A 23,835-nucleotide genomic window follows, 5' to 3' on the forward strand; every position below is an offset into this window, starting at 1 on the left:
GTAGATTGTTTAATCTACCATTGCATGACCCAATCATGATTCATGCACTAGTAGATTGTTTAATCTACCATTGCATGACCCAATCATGATTCATGCAATAGTAGATTGTTTAATCTACCATTGCATGACCCAATCATGATTCATGCAATAGTAGATTGTTTAATCTACTATTGCATGACCCAATCATGATTCATGCAATAGTAGATTGTTTAATCTACCATTGCATGACCCAATCATGATTCATGCAATAGTAGATTGTTTAATCTACCATTGCATGACCCAATCATGATTCATGCAATAGTAGATTGTTTAATCTACTATTGCATGACCCAATCATGATTCATGCAATAGTAGATTGTTTAATCTACCATTGCATGACCCAATAATGATTCATGCAATGGTAAAGGTGTTTATCTGCTATTGCAGTCTAGATTATTTATATAATGGTGCGGTGGTAGATTTGTTTTGCCTTTGCACAAACCAACCATTACATAAACCAATCAGTCCAGCGTATTAATATACAATGATACATTTTGTTGGATCTACTGTTGCAGACCAAGACCAAACATGCAGTGGTTGATGTTTTTGCTGTATTTGTTTGGTTTATAACTCAAAACAGTTCTTTTTATTAAGATTTTTTATTAAAATGAGATTTGATAGATGAATATTTATGAATGTTTGTGGTGGTATAGATACCGCATCCCATAAAAGAAAAGATCTGAAAGACGAATTTGTCTCAAACAATCCGCAATCTAGCCTTGTATATTGATTATGATGCAGTCAATAGGAGAGAGAAGAGTTACTATTTAAACGGATTTGAACATATTATTAAAGCCCCATTTGTGTACTTGTGGGGATTTTAGTATTGGCGCAGATCCGTTGGGTGGGAGAAGCAGTCGGACATCCAGCATTCACGCAGTTTCAATTTTTTTTCAAAATTGTGTGTACAGTGCAAGAATCGATGAAGAAAGCAATATTTTTCGTCCTCAAAAATCAGCGAGGAAAATTGTCATGCGTACCAAGGCTCTCTTCCCCATTTGCAGTATCTGCACCATGGATTACATAGATATCATCTGACCATGGCTTTTCCAGAAGGGATCATCATTTAAAAAATATATTTTTAATATATTATTTATATATTAGCTGGCAAAACATACATAATACAATTTAAATAAATAAAGAGGATTTTTCTGCTTGTTTGTATCAATAAAGTAATAAGTTATTTCTCAATGTTTGCATAAACAGTGAAAGATTTATTAGTAAAAATAAGAAATAATGATTGATATTACATAATAAATAAATGACATAATATTGAATACTACTACTACATAAGATTGATCACTAGGCTATTTTGACACCTGCATCGCATTAACAAATTAAAAATAAATGATGATAATATTAAGATAATGAAAACCAAATAAACTAGAGGCACGAATTAACTATGTTGATAAATACTGTAATCGGCATATTTACGCCAATTAACTGCAATCAAGCACAGAGTTCGTTAAAATATGTAATGATTCAGTCTGACCAGGACGATAGCTAGATACACTATTTAAGGAGATCAATGCAAACATATTAAGTCGATTATTTACCTTGAAGATCTCGATTTATTTTGGAGTGAACTATTACCAGTTATCATCTTGTTCAAACATTGTTAGCATTCTCCGCGATTGTTACCGTCAATACGCTCATTCACGGTTTAGACCAGTAATTTCCCTATTTTATTTGTTGACCAATATTATTAACACGATAGCCACTTCTGTACAAACATGTGGCCAAAGCTAATGTCATTACCGCGCTGTTTCGTTGCTATGTCTTTCATATCATCCTTTACGTTGGATAAAAATTACCGCTTATTACGTATAGGAGACTACTTAAGACATATGTACATTACATAAATCGCCGTTAGCCAGTCATCCGCAGTTTGTTCGTGTACTGACATACTACGAAATCGAGTGTATCTCGTTTACAAATTAAGGGTAATGAGTGAGACATCTTCAAAACTAATTGGTTTGTCATTTTAGTCCGGTGATACCAATCAAGCACTAGTTACAAGCGATGTAATAAGTGCACCTAATGTATGTCTTTAATCGTGGAATATTGATTTTCACTCTGTTTAACTAAATATCTTTACATTGTAAGTGTAGCGGATACCGATTTTTATGTGTCGCTTTTTATATCAGTCGGTGTAACTACGAATGATTTTCTAATTTATATAACACTTGAGAGTGATGCTATGATTCTTAACGGTGCAAGGTGGTCGTAAACTTGCCTTTTTAAATTTATCGTGACAGAGAAGATATGATGGACTTGGCATAAGATGATGGTTCATAAATGTTCGATATGGCCAATCATAATAGTCTTGTTAAACGATATATTATTCTGTGGATCGGATGAGCTGTTAGTAGTAAATATTTTTCTACCGTGGAAGTCTACCGAAAAAGAAGCATACCCGTTTTTAATTGATCGAGTTAAGCATGTTATACCGCTTGTGGAAAGTCGAGCAGCAACCAGCCTAGGATCAGGACATCTGCAAATTAATTTACACGATTCTGCTTGCGATACGAGACAAGCCCTTGGTAAAACTGTGGAATGCTATGCAAATTCAACCGATATCATCATAGGTCCACCGTGTACCAAGCCCTGTATGAGCGTTACCGACTTAACTAGTTATTGGAATTTACCTTCGATTTCTTGGTTTTGCGGAGACAAAATTTTATTTTCAAATAAAACTATTTACCCAACGTTCGTTCGAATCGTACCACCATTTTATAAAATCGCCATATTGACTCAAAATGTTATGACATTCTTCGAATGGAAAAGGGCATGTATTATCACTAAAATTGGTTCATTGTACGAGTCTTTAGCAAATGCGATCCAGGTACAAGGCTCGCAAGAAAATTCAACCTTCGAGATCATTAGCATTGAAACGTACGCACGCGGTATTAGCCGAGCTTTAGCAAGTAAAATATTAAAGAATATCAAGACCGTTTGTACAGGTAAGTGGATTCGATTATTTGGTAGTATATCATAGAAAATAATAAATATGTGTTATAGTTTTGAAAATGGTGAAAAGGATGGGTTGTACAACAAAGAGTACGTTTGACAAACTTTTATGACATAGTCGACAAGTACCTGATATAGTCGACAAGTGTATGATGTCCAATTTGTGACTCCGTGATGTCACAAAATCATGAGTATCTTAAAATAATAATAAAATATGGGCCTAATTAAAAATTAGACAAGTTAATTTCGCATCGATTGCGGTAAGTTTAATAAAATGCTTGTATTGGTATTCTTTACTGTGATTATTATTCTTGACTATAGTATTATACATTTGAAAAAGATGATGAATCGTAAGCACGCAAGGTCAACATCGAGACAGAGTGCGCCGATCATGCCTCAGGAGATTCTACATCATCCAGATGCTCCCATCGGGTTGCAAAAGGTTTTCGCAAAATGAATGAATGTATTGCTGTCTTCTTTAAATTGTATGTACCGGATAATAACGATAAATGAACGCCCACAATATCGTGACAGAGTGTCCGGCATGTAGCCTCTGTCTCAAAAGAATAGGCCTATGCAACAACATCCATATAATGTTGTTCTGTATGACTATACAGGTCATTTAGATAAACCCGCCGTATGTATAAATCAGAAATGAACTTTGAAAATCGCGACAGGAGAGTTCCCGTGTTATGTGCTCATCGGTGACTGAGATTGTTGATCATCCAAAATTGATGATGCAAGTTACCTATAACTATAATGCGTTCATATGATTTGAATTATTTTTATTCTTTCTAATTTGCATAACTCTAAATTTAATGACACCTGTATAATACTATCTAAGAATAAAGATTATTATAATGTGTACAGAACACTTTAATGTACGTTTCTGGTAATGTTCAACATTTATCCAATTACACCTATTGCAATGGAAGTTAATTTAACAATCTTTACCGTTGCCTCGCGTGACATACATTTCGAAACTCGAAGAAAAGTCTTATTTTGTTGACGCACTATAAAATCAAATTCGAGTACTATAGGCCTACAGTATGCGGTTCGTAGTAACACATTTTAAAGTATTAATACTCCTATACATTAATTATGAAAAGGAATATGCATTGCTTCGAATTTAATTAGAGATTAACATGGAGTCATTTGAAGATTACATTTAAATTACGTGTAATCTGAACAGTTCATGAATTCTTATTTCAGAATATTCATGGAAAAATAATTACCAAACGCTTTAGCACATTAAACATGTGGCAGCTGCTTGTCACGTATGTGACGCATTCGACACAAATAAATCTAGTTTAGAAATTACACTATGAGCAAACGATTAAGTATGCTTTTCACTGTACTTAACTTGTTGGTCATTTTATTACACTTGTAAACTGGATCATTAGCATTTTCCATCCACGTGATACATCGCGTCGAGCGTAGTGCGCGTTTAAAAAAAGTTAATGAATATTCTAAAGTATCAATATCTATTTCTTGATATCTTACTTAAATCGGCTTATCTTATCTTATCTTATCTTATCTTCCACCGAAATAACAAGATTAGTCTTAGCATGAAACAACAAATATTGATAATTTAAAGCAAGGTTCCAGGGTGGAAAACCCAAAAAATCACGGAATAGAAAATAAAATATGAAAGAAAGGAAGAAAACTTTTATTGGACATGATATTTTATGACTTATTTCCCTTTAAAGATATATTGTTCCCCCTGAAAAAATAAATGTTTTTGTTGAATATGCCATTTTAATGTCACATGCATAGTAGTTATTCACTTTGACCAAAAATGAATTGTTTACCTGAAAAAAAAAACCCGCAAACAATTTGACTGGAAGTCAATGGGCTTTTGTTCAATCTGTTTTTTATTTTGTCTTTTTATAAGTAAAAAAATTTTTTTTTTCTACGGAAGTGATTAACTTGATAAAACCACGGAATGACCTATTCAAAGTTTTTTTTTAAATATTAATCTTAATTTTTCATGTTTTTTGAAGAAAATAAATCTTTAACCTCTCATTCAAAAGTTGTTCAAAAGTCATGGAATTTTTGGCTAGAAATTACTGTTAAGAAATTACGCTGGATTACATGACCACAAAAAGACGGCAACGTAGATCATACAATGGTATAATGCTTGAACTTATAATTCAATAAGTGACAATTATCTTAAAAGCTTTGTCTACACTATCAAACTTTATGTGACAAAAACATGTGACCATATATGGACAAGATGATGTCATATCCCTATCATATTTAAGCATATATCACTACCATATTTGGGCACATCACACTTTTTTGTTGTCAAACTAGTTTGATAGTGTAGACAAAGCTTAAGTTTCACAAGTTTGACGGTCGCAAAAACAACTTACTAAATATATATATATATATATATATTCGTCAACATGATTTACAAAAAAAGTAGCCTAAAGTTTTTTTTATCTTTGCCCAATTTTTCAGTTTAGGAATGATTAGTCATAGGCCTACCATTTAAAACAGTTTTTTAACATTTTAGTCTATATGTTGTATCAAACAGTAATGTTTTATATTCCGTGCAGTTATCTGGTTGATAGTTGGTGGAGTAACTATTATATTAAACAGTAATGTTTTATTCCGTGCAGTTATCTGGTTGATAGTTGGTGGAGTAACTATTATATTAAACAGTAATGTTTTATTCCGTGCAGTTATCTGGTTGATAGTTGGTGGAGTAACTATTGTATTAAACAGTAATGTTTTATTCCGTGCAGTTATCTGGTTGATAGTTGGTGGAGTAACTACAAATGAGGAAGATGTCCAGATGTTTATGTTGGCGTCCAGTGATCTCGGAATGACGTCAGGAGAATTTGTATTTATTCATTTTGATCTGGTTCCCGAGTTGACAAACATGACGAAACGATGGCAGACTATCGGTCCGATATTGAATCAGAACAACGAAAGAAAAATAAGGGACGCATTCGACACATTGTTAACCATTACTTTCAAGTAAAATAATTTTTCATATTTATTTGTTATACTGTAGTTTAAAAGTAAAGACACAACCTACCCCACTCAGTACGAATGAAAATGCTTCTTTGATGAGATTTGAACTCATGTTTACAGATCACTTACCTGGAATCATTACGTCCTATCCCCCTTCCTCCACCTATAATTTCTAAACCGTTGTCTGATAGCTTTTTGGAAGTCATTCTTTATTAATAGGCCTCTGTAACTTACAAATCTATCCTACAACACAAATCATGCACGCACCTTTTTTCCTAGTTTAAACTAAATAGCAAATATAGCCTACAATCATGAAGAAATAATATATATAATAACTTATTTCCAATGAGTTGATTGATTGATTATGTTGTACTAGGCATTATCCTATTTGTATCTGCACGTTACTTACAGGTTACCAACAGACGGTCGAATTGAGAAAATGAACGACGTACAACCTAAGGCACAGGTAGTAGAAGGTCATTTGTGACGGTTATTAGTTATTAAAATAATATTTTAGTACCTTATATGTGTGTAGATGATGGATGGTGATTATGACGACGTAATTACAATGATGATGATTAAGCTGACGATTTATTATTTTCGATACAAACGCTAATGATGAAACTAAAAATGTGTAAATAATAAACACATAAGGAATAATGATAATTTAATAGATTTATAGTTCAGTGTTTTATTCAAACCACCACAGTATGAAACTGCAGATGCATTTAAATAAAATGACAAATATAGACTTCGATATAAACAATTAAATTTAAATCTTAAATTCAAAATATTTTATTCTGAAGACTTTGAAATATTAGTTTCCCATTGTTTCTAAGCCGGATCTAACTTATAATCAGTAACAATTGTAACAACAACGTTATATAGATTCTTTCATTTAGGCCTAAATTGCTATTTGACAACGTTTAAACATTTTAAACAGTTATTGTACTTGCGTCACTGTTTAATAACCACTGATTGTTATAAAATATGATTAATATACAATGTTTACCACTACATGATAATGGCACTTTCATTGAAAGTTTAAAGAAATAACATACATACATACAGAAAATATATATGAAGGCGGTTGGCTGAAAATCAGTAAATCTTTACTTCATTTTTGAAAGCGCAGTTTTGAATAGTAAAGGAGTAGTTCATTCTATAACGCTCTATCAAACTTTACGTGACAAGAAATGTGATGTGCCCATATATGGACATGATGACATTATATCACTACCATATGTGGGCATATCACTACCACATTTGGGAACATCACACTTTTTTTGTCAAACTAGTTTGATAGTGTAGACAGACCTTTTAGTAGCATTATAAAAATGTTCGCAACAGATGTTTTATAACAATATGTAACCCGAAGTTTGCCTTTAATTGTCTTTTCAGAATCCCAGTATTATGGCTGCTTATCTATACGATGCTGTTATACTGTATGTAAACACAGTTGTTTCAAGTAGCTTATCATCACACGATGGATACGCGGTCGGCAGGTCACTCAAGACCACAGCATTTGAAGGTGTGTACTGTACAAATAGAGTGTTGACAAAGTGCGAGGCAGCGAGGCACGCGAGGCAAGCGGGGCATGCCAAATATTTGTGCGAGGCATCATTTTATCATTTCCAAAAGTGCGAGGCATGCGAGGCATATAGTTTACAATTTCAAAAAGGTGCGAGGCATATCTTAACGTGCTATTATGCTATATTATAGGCCTAATAATCAATCGATACAAGCGTATCTAAATAGATTCGTGTATACACTCATCATGTTGTTTATTTTTATGTAACGATTGTTTTTTCATTCAAGTCATATCGTGTCAAATTTTACTTTTACAAAAGTGCCCAAGCTACGGTTCAAAAATCTGAACGACAGTCTTCAACTTTCGATAAACAATAATTGTTATAGCAACACACTCATCAAATGACTGCAATGTTTGTTGGCATTTCGAGCGTGTTCACTCACATGTCTCTCGAACATAGCAGAGTGAAAATAATATTTTGTCACACCCCTGCGCCTAGATCCGGTAGACCCGAGAGATGGAAAATCCCTCTTTACTATTTAGCAGGTAGCGGAATGATTCAGCCCTCAGCTCAGAGGATTGTGGTGCATTCCCCTCCTATAGCACGTGGTTTCAGCAGCAACGCACACTACAGACTTCTCTCTGAGCGGCGTGCCAAAGACATTTTTGACATTCCATTCTTTAGGAACAACACGTGTACCTCTCTCGCAAATAAGGTGAACAGCAATTGCCAGGACAAGTTCAATAACACACACGTACCAGCACCCCATTGGCTGGTCATGACGTAATGCAATTTTACCGTACCTTTAGTAAACAGAAGTTAGAATACGGTACCGTATCTTTAGCCACGGCGTTTTACTTATTGTTGTCCATGTACGTACTAATAAACCTGGCGCTAGTTTCCTTCGCTTGTATTTTTACTCCAAATTTGATAACTAACTTTATCGTCTGAATACCACACCTTAGAAGTATACCTCATGAGTACTTTAATGAAAGAATCACATAAAAAGTAACAAATAAATCCTTAAATTAATGATTTTACAGGCGTGTTTCTCGCACACTGTTCGCGAATTTCACTTATTCAATGTTCAATATTTTTGTTTCTATGGAGCGCCAAAAGAGCAACGATAATAGAGGACTAAAACTCAGTGGAATGCGTCAATTTCTCATGCATTTATTGGTGAAAAACACGTTTTATTTCAATATATTTAAAGTTAATTTGTCAATAAAAATGTTGTAATATGTTACTGCTGATACTGTTCTGTTTTCAAAGAATAATAATCGATCCTAAATCAACATCACTACCTAGTCTAGACCTAGGACATCCTACTAAGGATATTATGATGAATTTTTCTATTTTATTCTTTAAAAGGTTAACGAAACCGTGTACATTATCAACAGTAACATTTTTCCTTACTGACAGTGACAAAATCTATTGAAATTGTACTTGATTTTCACCAAATAATGCGTTAAATATAAATGGATTCCACAGAGTTTTTAGCCCTCTAATTAATTTTGCTCTTTTGGCGTTCCATAGAAACCAAAATATTGAACATTGAGTGTGCGAAATGCGAGAAAAACAACGTCTGTAAAATCACCAATTTAATGGATTTATTGTTACTTTTATGTGATTTTTCTTCATTAAAGTAGGCCTACTAATTCTAAGCTGTGGTATTCAGGATAAAGTTGGTTAAAATACAAGGCAGGTGCAAAAGGAAACTAGCCTAGCGGGCCTATAGGCCTAGGCTACTTCAATTTCGGTGATTTCCTGCCTTGCAATTTTGAGAAATGATATAAAATGATGCCTCGCATTTTTTGATGATGGTAAAACGATGCCTCGCATAAATTTCTGACTTGCCTCGCATGCCTTCCCTGCCTCGCGTGCCTCGCTGCCTCGCACTTTGTTACTACCCGTACAAATACTGTTTAGTTCAAAAAGGCCCAATTGTTAAGTTATAGATAACCCAACAAGACAATACTTTATTGTATTCACAGAATTTTATTTTTAATACAATCCGTAACAAGATTTTAACTGTGCATCGCACAATGTTTATTTCTATAGCTGAATCCAGAGAAAAATTAGAATAACAATAAACCATTGTTATTATTCGGTTAAACCACAACATTTGAAAGTTTATACATATACTGTTCTTTATTTAGATCAATAACAGGCCGAATTGTGTATGCCCTACTGTACAAAATCGAAACTTATTTTTTAATACAATCCGTAAACAACAACATTTAACTGTGCATGCCAAATACGTTTATCTCTATAGCAGGATTCAAATCAACTTAAACAAATAACAATAAAATACTTTTATTATTCGGTTAAAACCTCAACATTTGAAGGTTTATACCAATCTGTTGTCTAATTATCTAAACAAGACAGCTATTGTATGCCCTACTGTAATTTACAAAATTAAACTTATTTTTTAATACAACTATTATTAATTAACTGTGCATCCCAAATTTTATAGAATCCAAAAAAAAGTAACAATAATATTATTCGGTTCAAATACTTTGATAGTGTCTGTATTATTGAAAAAGTTTAGCAGGACCTCAAGCAATATGACTTCTGTTAATTAAGGCACTTTAGGCCTATTTATATTTGGAACCAAACCTGGATCCGCCACTGCTTCCTGTACAGCCTCGTCGTCGACGAAAGGTCCTCACAACATTTCTCCATTCGTTTCTGTTCTGTGAAATTGCTTTTTATTTTTGCAAGATCCGCCACTGCTTTATAGACTTATGCGATTAAATGCTTTTTAACTGTGTATTACTGACTGTCTACTCAATGTCTTCAATTATTAACCACAAATCAACAATTTGTACTCAACAATATGTAGAATTAAACTGTATACTCGATGATAAAAGGTCTGGTTGGCTATCTTCTCATTGTGCTTATTTATCAGGAACATCAGATGCAATATCAATTTGTGTTTATTGTGATTGTAATTAGAATTTTATGCGACGAACACGAAACAAATCGTTCCCTCAAGACAGTGTTCAGTTATAAGAATAACATATTAGTATCAAAACTACTTATATATGTTGTAATGCTGTAAAAATTAATACTTTTGGCTGTAAAATCATAATTGTTAACTTCGTCTATTCGTCCGAAATTGTTCTATATTTTTATTATCAAAAACGTTTTCTTCATATACTTTAGTCTGTTTAGCATTTTTATCAAAATTATCATAATTTTTTTGGTTTATTCATCAACATCACAACCATCATAATTATTGTCAACATTATTATCATAAGATCGGGGTGGGGAAGGTCCGGCTGCCCTCAACATTTTCGAAGGAAAATAATGTACAGAATATACCATTAGATGAAGGTCAGGTCATTATTTTCAATATCATCCCTCTATTCCGCCATTGATTATCGTTATCATCTTCATTGTATTTCATTGTTGCAAAATAAGGATGACCTTAAATTGCAGGGAACAGAGCGGTGATGGCCGGTTCCTCAGCACAGGTTGCATCTTTTGGTATTTCATTGGATTAATTTGTTTAACGGCCTAAATCTTTCTTTCAACGATGCTTTTCAATATACAGTACTGTATTTAGAGTCTATTTATCTTTATGCCAAATATGTAACTATATCGTTTTAAGAATGAAATTTTATTGAATATTATGCATCGGTTTGTAATTCATGAATACGTTCATAACTGAAAATGAGAAGAAATTACAATAAAGGTGGGTGATTCCTACGAAAGAAAAAAAAAGTATTTAGAATAGGCTATACGAACATTTATTATTTATTATTACAGGAATGACCGGGCATGTTGCGTTTGATGATGACGGTGATCGGATCTCCGACTACGTATTGATGGATTTTCAGGTAAGCTACAGCAATTATCAGTCTTTTAGTTGTAACCATCCAACACGTTACCTCAGTCGGAACATTTAAGTAGGCCTAGTAAGCAAGATAACAAAATCTAATATGCAGACATATAAATATAATGTAGACATATACAAATCTGTGTGTTAACAACGCGAGACACTATACTAGTATTTTTCCACAATTTTAATCATTTTGTGTAAGTATTATGAAGGTCTATTTTTGTTTGCAAGACCTTTTTTTTGTGTGAATTAGAAAGGATGATTTTCTTTTACCTATACCGTAATTTTATTTTTTCCACATAAGGATTGCTAACAGCCGGCTACATTTTGAGGTGGTTCAGGGTTTTTTTTGGGTGTGAATTATTTTCATATTGAAAGAGAACATTTATCAATATATTTGAATAAATTTACTATTCAAATTGCAGTAGGGAATAAGAATGATTTTACAGGGGAAAAAAGAGTTGTGGACTCTACGTATAATGTACCGGTACTGTATAATGTACCGGTACTGTATAATGTACCGGTACTGTATAATGTACCGGTACTGTATAATGTACCGGTACTGTATAATGTACCGGTACTGTATAATGTACCGGTACTGTATAATGTACCGGTACTGTATAATGTACCGGTACTGTATAATGTACCGGTACTGTATAATGTACCGGTACTGTATAATGTACCGGTACTGTATAATGTACCGGTACTGTATAATGAGAATAATACTGTATATGACAAATCCCAACCTTACCTGATACAGTCAACATGCACGTGAAATGTATTATGATACTAAACAACAGTATTGCCATATGCGAAACTTAATGAATAGGTAATCTGTTTATATGGTTTACACAAATATGTATTTTTAAGGGTGTTACACACTATAACGATAACGATCGACGATAAATATATACATAGGTATCCTATAATAGTTTGTTCGATTTATTTTATTTGTGTGTAAAAACACATATTTATCAACTTCTCGTCGATCGTTATCGTCCATAATATAATTGAGTCTTTTATTCTATTTCAATCACTTTCCATACAGGATGCTTATCGATTTGGACCGGTAGCGACGTTTTTTTATTTGAATAAAAGCGTCACAAGTTTCGGCACAATATTATGGCCGGGAAACATAAAACCAGGCGACACAGTTATAACAAAATCGGGTAAGTATTATTATAGCGCTATGGTTTATGTGTAATGATCATTAAACTTTATAATCATAGTGTGCCACATACTAATATCTCATAGAAGACTCCCCCAAAGATACACAGATGTTGATAAAAAACATTTGTCCGCCTAGCTACTACTATCAACATTAATATTTTGTATGCACATGTACATAAATGCATACATTTGTTTTAGTTTGTACGAGTACTATACGTACCAAAATACATTGTTATAACATTATTCTATACATGCTGTATTATCAGCATTTTACGCATGCATCAAGTGTTTTTGGCTGATACTAATAATTTAAAGCGGTAGACCTACACGTGAACATTTTTTTTTAGCACTTTAAATACTGTAGGCCTATTATTAGTTTTAAAAAATGGTTATAATATGGTTTTCTTTAACAGATTGGTGGATAATCTTGGTAGTAGCTGTTATAGGTGTAGCTGGAATAGTTATCATAATGGCAGTCCTATGGTTAAGGTAGTGACATCATCTTTCACTTCTAATTTTTAATGTGTGTTTCTTTTTTTCTTCTGTTTGTCGGTTTCTTGAAATTAGGAGTCAAAATCGGATCAAACGAAACGTGACCGAAATCATTTGAATTTAAATTATAAACCTATTATTTAGAGAAAACTATTTGTATTGAAAATATATATTGTAAATCAAAAAGTTTTGGCATAGACAGACGCTATATAAATATAAATATATATATATAAATACGATATACCTCTATTATATATTAGCAGAGAAGATTTGTCAATTTTAATCGTTACTTTAAATTTCCGCTAAAGGAATAGTGACTTAGTTATTTTAATCAGAAAATAAATAATTATTTATTCGTATAAACTACCTCTTGAAACAATGAAGACAATACTGCCACCTTAAATTAAATAACGTAATCTTTCAATTTGTTCACAGCGCGAAATATCGTAAGTATATCAACAGGAAAGATTGGCTGATAAAGTTTGACGATTTGATACCATTATATCATCACAATTTACTAGCGGTAAGATTCAACGCATTAAGGCCAATTTACACTGACGAGCCGCCCAGGACAGATACATATTCTACGTGGGACAAGCTACGCGTTTTTCTGCTTACCGTTACCACTCGTCTGTGTAAATTGGCATCCGATAGCATGACCAACATAAGTGTGTCCTTATGTTGTTTTGTTCTCGCGTTGTGTGTAAATGGTCATAAAAATAGGCGCGTCCGTATACTGTAATTTAATTGGTTGAAAGTTGTTTGCGCTGAGCCAATTGATCAAATTAAAATATGTATATATTTTTATTCAATGTGTTTTTAAAAAATAACTTATATGTTCAATACGATCATTTTTTGTTTAATTTATTTTTTGTCGAGTATTTTTGCGGTCATGAAGTAAACCTTATACATTTACAGACAACCTGTTTGCCGTCAACCGTGCAGCTTCATCAGACGTCATCCGCTGGCCAGGCCGAGGCATCGTTGTCATTGGATGTTGGCGATTTAGCGGCTGAGTTACGTCATGGTACTCAAACGGTAGCTATTTATAAAGCGCAATACGTAGCGGTTTTGACAGGCCAGCTGAAAAACTTTCATCTGAATAAGGTCACAAAGAAAGAACTGCAAGCGGTAATAATATGTTAATCATAATTAGATTGTTCTGAATAATATGACGACTAACATTATGATGATGATAATGATGATGATATTAATAAAGATCAGTAGAGTATCCAGAATGATGATGATGATGATATTAATGAAGATCAGTAGAGTATCTAGGATGATGATGAAGATATTAATACAGATCAGTAGAGTATCTAGGATGATGATGAAGATATTAATATAGATCAGTAGAGTATCTAGGATGATGATGATGATGATATTAATACAGATCAGTAGAGTATCTAGGATGATGATGAAGATATTAATACAGATCAGTAGAGTATCTAGGATGATGATGATGATGATATTAATACAGATCAGTAGAGTATCTAGGATGATGATGATGATGATATTAATACAGATCAGTAGAGTATCCAGAATGATTCGGGAGCTTTCTATTTCCGATGACCAAACTATGTCACGTTAATTCATTGTGCGCATGCGGAGATATTAGGACGTTTTTCCTCACTTCCTCACCTCGACAAAGGTTTGACGGTTTCTACTGAAGGTCTAGGCGACGACGACGATACATCGATTGACCTGATCGCAAATCAAAAGATCCGCAATGTCTGCGTACTGCGTCCAGAATTCTACATTGAGATCATGGCGGCGATTGCACGATCATTCAGTGTACACCGCCTAACAAATGCATATCTTAACGTTTTTTTGCAGTTACGCTGGCTGGTTCACGACAACATAAACCGCTTCTTAGGAATATGCTTCCCTCCTAAAGACGATGAAATGCTTTTATACTTAACCGAACATTGCTCAAAAGGAACGCTTCGTGTTGTGTTAGATAATGACGATATCAAGCTTGATTCTACGTTCAAAATGTCTTTTATAAACGACTTAACTAGAGTAAGAAATGTATGGTAAAACGCTAAGACTTATCTACAGATAGTAATGTATGTTGAAATGCTAAGATACATTAGCAAGCTATAATTGTTTGTCTTCCGTTTTCATTATCAATAATTCATACAATTGCATAGAATTTCTACAAATGTATTTTTGCAATTAGGTCTCAATATGAATTTTACACTTAAGCCTAAACTCTGTATCTTGCAGTTAGGCCTCGCCTCACTCTGGATATTGGATTTAAGCCTCCTTTGATTTTGCAATTAGGCCTATACATTCATAGGCCACAGAATACATCTAGTAATGCCATGTAGATAAAGAAATATGTTTAGTGTATTTAAATTTGACGTTTTCTTTTTATTTAATCGTCTGTTTTTGTTATAGTTTGTTATCCCTGAGTAGGCCTACAGGGTACAGACAGTTATACAAAAAATTTGGGCATCGCCTACTAGATTTTAGATTTAAGCCTCGCTCTGATATTGCAATAGGCCTACACTCTGTCTCCTGCATTTAACTACTTTGTGTATTTTGTCCATGCTTTATAGGGTCTTCAATACATTCATAACTCAGAGATTAAGTCACATGGTTTATTAACGTCAAGTCTGTGTGTAATTGATAGTCGATGGGTGTTGAAGATTACGGGAATTGGAACGATTGCACATCAAACATACAAAGACAATTTATATAAATCCGAACCATCGTACAGATTTTCCAGTAAATATATTTTTTAAGTTGTTATTGCATTTTTGGAATTCACGTTTTATTTATTTTGTATTTCTAATATATTTTCTTTATCTAGAGAAAACTTACAAACTCAACAAAAAGGCCTACTTTAAACAAATTAAAAATACTAAATATTTTTTAAATAAGTTTAACAATAATAGCGCATTTTTTTTTAATGTAAAGATTGGTTTGCAATGCAACGACCGCCGAAGCGCAACGTACGTGAGTTGACCAATCACAAAAGACCAATCGCGTCGTGATAGGTCAAATTATGTCCAGCTTTAAGCGTGGTAACCACTAGAGGTGCAACCAATGACGTAGACGCATGTTTTTGTTTTGTTGCATATTATCATTGCAGCCAAAACTGAATTACAGAATATTTACATCAACATTTATAAAACAAACTAAATATACACAATACATGCATATAACAAGTTTAGCTATGACAAGCGACAGTTAGAATCATCCATCGCGTGTGATTGGTCAGATGGCTTTCGTTGCGCTTACGTCATTGCGTCCTAGTGGAAACCACGCATTACTCCCACAATTACCAGTTAACTATTTGAAAAAATATCTTTTGGAATAATACATTTAATTTAACAGTGTCAATTTATCAAGAAGTCATGACTGCTCAGGATGATGCTAGAATCAATCATCACCAAAAACACCTAACCTAGCTAACCCCTGATGCTTTATTTGTAATAATTCGTTATTTTATTTCCCGTAGGAATGGTGTGGACAGCACCCGAGCTGCTGCGACAAGAAATCCCCATCAAAGGCAGTCAGAAAGGAGACATCTACTCATTAGCAATAATATTATATGAAATAGTTTCACAAAACAATCCTTATGCAATATATGAAAAATCACCAAAAGGTACAGTTCACATTGCACGCTATTTGCTATTGAAGGTTGAACCAGTCAGTTCAGTCAGTAACAATTACCGTATATCACTAGTCATCATGTTATGGTGGCGATGTTAAATGTCGGCAAATAATTACAAAAATAGACATATGACGTCAGAGAGCTGATCATCATTTTTTCATACGGTATCATACATATAATATCACTCATAAACAAGTAGAAATTGTTTTTATCTAAATTTAAACGAAATTTATTTATTTAAAACGTGTGTTCATTTGTCACGTAGGCTAATCGCTGAAATAAAACGGTCTTTATTTCAGAGGTGATACGTCTGGTGATGAAGCGAGAGGAGCCTCCATTTCGTCCAATGAAACAAAGTCATTTTTCTGAAATAGCCAGTGATGGAACTCTAAACGGCTTACCCACTGAACTACTAGATTTCGTCAAACAAGGATGGGAAGAGCTTCCCGAAGACAGACCAGATATACACTCATTTCGTCAGAAACTCAGGATCGTCAGGAAAGGCCGGTAAATCATGTGCTTGTGAAATTATGGTATAAAGGAAGGAAGGTAGTTTTCTGAAGGATAGTTATGCGTCCCTGGGGTAGTTGCACAAGGAGTAGTTGCACAGGGGGTAGTTGCACAGGGAGTAGTTGCACATGGTGTAGTTGCACAGGATGTAGTTGCACAGGGTGTAGTTGCACAGGGGTAGTTATCTATGAATTTTAAAATATATTTACACATTTTAGCAATGTATACCTATTTTATTTGCTTTTTTAAATATTGTTTAGAAAAGAAAGTATAATGGACACAATGCTGGCGAAAATGGAAAAGTACACGGAAAACCTGGAGAAGGTTGTATTGGATAGAACAGGACAACTACTGGAAGAAAAGAAGAAAACAGATGAATTACTTTACAGAATGCTGCCACCGTACGTACTTTACTTCAGTCTGTCCTTTTCACGGGGCGCCGTTTGGAACATTGTTTAAAGGGCTTCTTTTGTTAACGAAATGGGAATATTTCAAACGGCACCCGGTACATAAATCAGACCCTTTCTTTTTGTGCCGGCAAATCTGAACAGCAAATCAAGCGTGCGGTACGGTGCAGAAATTGATTTTTTAATTTTTATTGTTCGCACTAAAATAAAAAGAAGTTATTTTATCAACAGAACTATAAATAGTTTATCAAATATGAATGATTTGGTATTGTATAAACTGAATATCCTTTATGTTGTAGTTCTGTTGCAGACTCACTGAAGCGTGGCAATGTTGTAGAAGGCGAGTTTTATCAAAATGTGACCATTTACTTTAGTGATATTGTCGGATTTACACAAATATCCGCCGAAAGTAATCCTCTTGAAGTCATCGATTTCTTGAACGATCTTTACACTTGTTTTGATGCAATAATTGGGAAGTGTGATGTATACAAGGTTGGTAGGATTTGATACAACATAACACGAAAACACAAGAATAAAACATACTAGGTGTTCGTTTTCGCGCGCACGAGAACGGGAAAACGGGAGGCTGCAAATTACGTATTCGATCGTCAGCATGTGATTGCACTTGAATCTACACTATTTTACGGTTTTAAGTAACTGTGATAATTAAATGATTTAATATTTATAGCAAAATATCAATCAATTTGTATGAATCTAAAGGCCTTTAGTCAACTTTATTTTTGTTGCATTATACTAATACAGTAGTAATATAAAAGTAAATAGAAATAGAGGATTTGTTATTGTACTTAATGAATGTATTGTAAAATAGGTTGAAACAATAGGGGATGCGTACATGGTAGCAAGCGGTCTTCCTAAGAGAAATGGCGACAGACACGCGAGTGAAATAGCTAATATGGCACTTAATATTCTGGACAGGGTGAAGACATTTATAATTCGACATATGCCAGAAAGACAATTGGAAACACGAATAGGGATCAACTCTGGTAAGTGTAAAGAAAGCCGATTTTCGGTAGGCCTACTGTATCATAGGTTATTTGGTAATACAGAATCACATGTGTTTCGCATGTACCATAGTACATAGTATCGTGACCATAACCTAACCCGTAACCTACTGTATTCTTACATGATACAGGCGCCACATGTGATACAAATGAGATGCTGTATTACCGAAATTCCTATGATACTGGGTAAACATTGTTGTATTATAGAGATACAACACTGGTAATCGGGTAAAAAAAAGTATCAAGAAACCTATTTAAACAGTTGTAAAATCAAGTATTAGAAAATGAGATACAGATTCTTGATATAAGTTTATTATTGATTAAAATGTTTCTAGGCCCTATAGTGGCGGGTGTTGTCGGATTAACGATGCCTCGATATTGTCTCTTTGGTGACACTGTTAACACAGCTTCAAGAATGGAATCAAACGGCCTACCTCAACGTATACACATAAGTGAAAGCACTTACAATATTCTGAATACTATCGGAGGTTATAGAATGGATAAACGAGGTGATATCAAGATAAAGGTATGAGTTTTTCTGTATATATAGTTATCACAACATGGCAGGGCAATTACTGTACTTAGTATTGGCCGTTTGTTACGGGGCGCCATACTTAAATAAATGATAACGTATTACACTGCACCCCATATATATAACACTTTCTATGGTCAAATAATGTAATACATAGATATCTTAACTTCTGCAATTCTAGAGTGTTTTCCACCCGCTGCCAATATGCGTCTATTTGTGAACACGGTGGTTATCTTATTTCGCAGTGAGTTATATATTTGTATTTATTTTAGGGGAAAGGAAGCATGACAACGTATTGGTTGTTCCGATCTGATGAAGAAATACTTAATTCTCAAGAAAATATATACGACGCACAGGATGAATTCAATAAAAAAATGTGAGAAAGTAGATTGGTTTTAAAAAAGTTTCGTATTTTTGTGAGAGCCAGTTGTCACAAATGATATTCTTTAATTCACTCGGTTAAGTTAAGCACGCATTTCCGTGTAGCCCTACTTTTGAACAATCATAATAATATACTAATGTAATAGGCCTATTGTTTTATGTTTCATTTGTTATTGTATAATATCCTTTAGCTCTACAGTGTCAGAAGTAAGCAATGACAGTCTTCTCAGCCCACCATCCAGAACAAACCCAGCGGCGAGCTTCTTTGAATCGCATTCCATACCAGAGTATCCAGAATCGATCAAATCAACACGCTCTATCCCGGGTTATATTGTCGAAAATGACAGACAATCTCAGCTCTTAAACACACAACGTAACAACTAAATCGATCAGCACACTTTATTCTTGATTCTGTCGTTGGAAATGATAGGAAGGTTCAGCTTCCACACAACGTAACAACTAAATTGATCAGCAAACTTTATCTCTGGTTCTGTCGTTGGAAATGATAGGAATGTTCAGCTTTTACACAACGTAACAACTAAATCAATCAGCACACTTTATTCCCGGTTCTGTCGTTGGAAATGATAGGAAGGTTCAGCTTTTACACACAACGTAACAGCCAAATCGATCAGCACACTTTATTCCTGGTTCTGTCGTTGGAAATGATAGGAAAGTTCAGCTTTTATACACAACGTAACAACTAAATCGATCAGCACACTTTATTCCTGGTTCTGTCGTTGGAAATGATAGGAAGGTTCAGCTTTACACAACCTAACAACTAAATCGATCAGCACATTTTATCCCTGGTTCAGTCGTTGGAAATGATAGGAAGGTTCAGCTTTACACAACCTAACAACTAAATCGATCAGCACACTTTATCCCTGGTTCTGTCGTTGGAAATGATAGGAAGGTTCAGCTTTTATACACAACGTAACAACCAAATCGATCAGCACACTTTATTCCTGATTCTGTCGTTGGAAATGATAGGAAGGTTCAGCTTTTATACACAACGTAATAGGCCATAAGCAGTAGCTCAAAAGATGCCTAGAACATGGATTTCGTTACCACCTCTTGGACCTACATTTTGAAAGTTGATATTGTGAAATGAATATGTTACACATACTATATCAAAAGTTCTCCATGAAATACTTGTACACTTTAGAGCAATGGCCTCTCAAAGGTACCCCACTACTTTAAAAAAAGGCACTTTTTGAGGTCTGGAGGTACTTTTATGGGCCAATATCTTTAAAAGTCTTTGTCCAAATGCAATTGTATTTTCTCTGTGAGTAGTCCAGTATATTGTGAACACTTATCCAAAATTTAAAATTAAAAAAATAAGTATATTGTATGTGAGGAAAACTGAAAAATTACAATTATTTAGTTGTAATTGCACTTTTCAAGATTTTTAAGACACAATATCTTCGTAACTAATTGACATACCATATTTATATTTTTTCCCAACTATTGTTAAACAAGATTCAAAGTTTCAGCTTGTCAGCTTCAGGGAGGTTTTATTTATGAAGATGCAAAAACTGAGATTTGGCCAATTTTATAGATAATTTTAATATCTTTTAGTCGTTTTTTGAGCAGTTATATTTTAATAATCAACTCTCACTATGTATTTATATTCATGCAATGGGTATCCCAGTGAGTTAGTGACACACAAGTGAAGTTTCAAGGCAAAAGAAATTATTATGCAATAATTATGATTGTAACTTGCATTGCATTTTTTTTTGTTTTTAGTGCCAATTTTGTATTAACTCGACTCAAAACCGTAAAAGGCACCTGAATAAATACTATACCTTTTCTGTACAACTACCCGAGAGGGTTGATAAACAACCTTTTCAAACCAGCTTGATGATTTTTTTTTATATAGGAAGATGTCTTTTTAAAAAATAATTCTTTAGATATTTGTAACTGTAATTTTTCTCAATTTAAATGTATTATTAATGGCATTATTTAAATAATCTTTTTTCATTTTGTATATATTATATTGGCTCATATTTTATAGTTTAGTTATTTATTTTCAACCTGTTATTGGTGTTTTACACTGTTGGTTTGAAATAAAGAATAAAGAATGCACTGCACCAGCTGAGAATTTGCTAATTTTATAGATAATTTTGATGTTTTATTTGTTTTTGAGGAGTACGTAAGCCTACATGATTTCTTAGAAAGTGACTTGCCATAATAATATTTATATTCATGCAATGGGTATGCTAGTAGGTTAGTGACACCTGAGTAAATTTTCAACACAAACAATAAATTATTATGCAATAACTTATTTATTGTAACTTAAATACTGTATTGCATTTTTTAGGAGTTTTTAGTGCCAATTTAGGCCAGGAGCTTCCACAAAAACAACCCCCTTTTTTCTGTGAAACACCAGATAAGTAGGCATGCCAGCCCATTTACTGTTGTTATATTGATAACATGAATGCAACTCTTGTGGAGAGAACTATTATTGTTGATAATGATATGAAATGGACATATTATTATCAACAATTAGAAAACAGCCTTTGGAGTTCAGTGGACCATTACCTTGGTTCTATTCAATATCCACAACACTTCTCCTTGGATACCATTAGTTATTATTAATGGATCTACATGAAATTGTACACACTTAAACAATGAATACGAATAAAGATTACACTTTAATTTCTTTCAATTTTATTATCATCTTCATATATAAAATCAACATTATTAAAAATGCATAATTATGTTGATTAATGGATTATTTTGAGCTACTCTAGCAGCCGCGTAACAAGGGGGTCTTGTCAGGGGGGGCAAAGAGGGGAAAATCCTTCCAGACACCAAGTACTTGAGCCACAGCCCCCCCCCCCCCCCCCCATGGTGGGGGCTGTGGCGAAGCGAATTTTGGTAAATGACACCCCTAGATCGTCGGAAATGGTACTCTCGCACATAAAATTCATGATAAATGGCGCCTCCAACTAGTAGTAGTTGGCCTGGAAATAACACTCCCATTTATTGCACAGCAATCAGCAAAATGATCGTACATTTTCCACCGTTAAAAACTCAGGTGACAAACATTTGAACATGTGAAAACCCAATCTAACATTGGATCCGCACCTGGCAAAGGTAGTAATTTTTCTGGTTAGAAGACTGAAACAGGGCCGTAACCAGGTTTGACGGCGGGGTGGATCGTTAAGTTGTTTAGTGGAACCATACCCTCGAATTTTTTTTTCTCTATAGGCCTATGTATGGCCGCAAATCGCATTTCCGGCTAATCTCTTTTGTTTATGAACTATATAATTTGGTGTAATTTCCAGCCCACGAATTTCAATTGCCGACCTTATTGCCGACCTTAAATTGTCAGAGGACGGCATTCTCTTGCCGACCGAAACTAGGCTAGATCCCTCCTCCTAGCAACAACATGGTACATTAAGGGATCGTATCATTGAGACTTTAACAGGCATATTCACCATCATGTGGTGTTTAGGTAACAAACCATGGAATTAAGATGATCCCTGAATTCACTCAACCATTGCATCTTGCACTTGCGTGAGCTGCATGCTTTCTCTCTATACTATCAAGCAGCTGGCTGCGCACGTCACACGCACGCAGAGACCTGTGTAGGGGAATACCCTTTTATGTCAAGCAAACAACTATGCTCTGTGTACGGCTAGCTCCAGAACCACGATGTTCAGCAGTTATCAAATAGAATTTATCTTGTAAATTTAGTGTTAGGTTTTTATATTTTAGTTAAAATATACTTTATATTCTTATGGCGATTTAAAGTAATTAAATTTATTAAGGCTTGACTAGACCTGTAGTAAACAATCGTAGTGTTGTGTTAGTATGCCCAGCAAAAAAAAAGTGGGAGGCCAAGCGGAACTCGCTGTTCAGCGGGGGGTACGATCCCCCGATCCCCCCTGGTTACGGGCCTGTGAAAGATTGAGTATTGGAGTGACAGCCAGCCACGAAAGTACGTTCGTTTTGCTGATCGCTAGCGCGTTACATACGATTAGTAGGAGTGTATTTTTTTAAGGTGGTCTCACACGCACACCCATGGAGTAAGCGCACACCACAGCGCCACAATTGTGTATGAGATGCCCGCGATGGCGGCTTAGATAAAAGACGCCAAAAACCACAGTCAACTGACCGCATGTTAATGTACTGATAAGCAGTGCGTCTTCCCACGAGTTGTCAGTCAGGATTTTGTGTATTTCATATCATCTTACTTGAATATCATACTGTACTGTGACTCATTTGAAGCCATATCATATATCGTATATTTTATTCTTATCTTATATTTTCTTTCTTTTTCTTTCTTCTATCCCTTCTTTGTATTTTATTTTATTTTTTTGA

General features: G+C 34.3%; 1 protein-coding gene across 1 annotated transcript; it reads left to right on the plus strand.

The window, feature by feature from the left end:
* Positions 1 to 2,326: 2,326 nt before the first annotated feature.
* On the plus strand, positions 2,327 to 19,925 carry LOC140047839 (atrial natriuretic peptide receptor 1-like). Its single transcript, XM_072092871.1, has 19 exons — positions 2,327 to 3,002; positions 5,571 to 5,994; positions 6,403 to 6,457; positions 7,393 to 7,522; positions 11,298 to 11,368; positions 12,419 to 12,539; positions 12,954 to 13,029; positions 13,468 to 13,555; positions 13,951 to 14,163; positions 14,869 to 15,054; positions 15,597 to 15,765; positions 16,502 to 16,648; positions 16,957 to 17,164; positions 17,428 to 17,568; positions 17,874 to 18,066; positions 18,404 to 18,578; positions 18,932 to 19,122; positions 19,401 to 19,504; positions 19,701 to 19,925. The coding sequence occupies exons 1-19, from the start codon at positions 2,327 to 2,329 to the stop codon at positions 19,891 to 19,893; spliced, it is 3,561 nt and encodes a 1,186-aa protein (XP_071948972.1). The 3' UTR covers positions 19,894 to 19,925.
* Positions 19,926 to 23,835: the final 3,910 nt, after the last annotated feature.

Source organism: Antedon mediterranea, chromosome 4 (genome assembly GCF_964355755.1).
Source record: "Antedon mediterranea chromosome 4, ecAntMedi1.1, whole genome shotgun sequence".
Taxonomy (NCBI): domain Eukaryota; kingdom Metazoa; phylum Echinodermata; class Crinoidea; order Comatulida; family Antedonidae; genus Antedon; species Antedon mediterranea.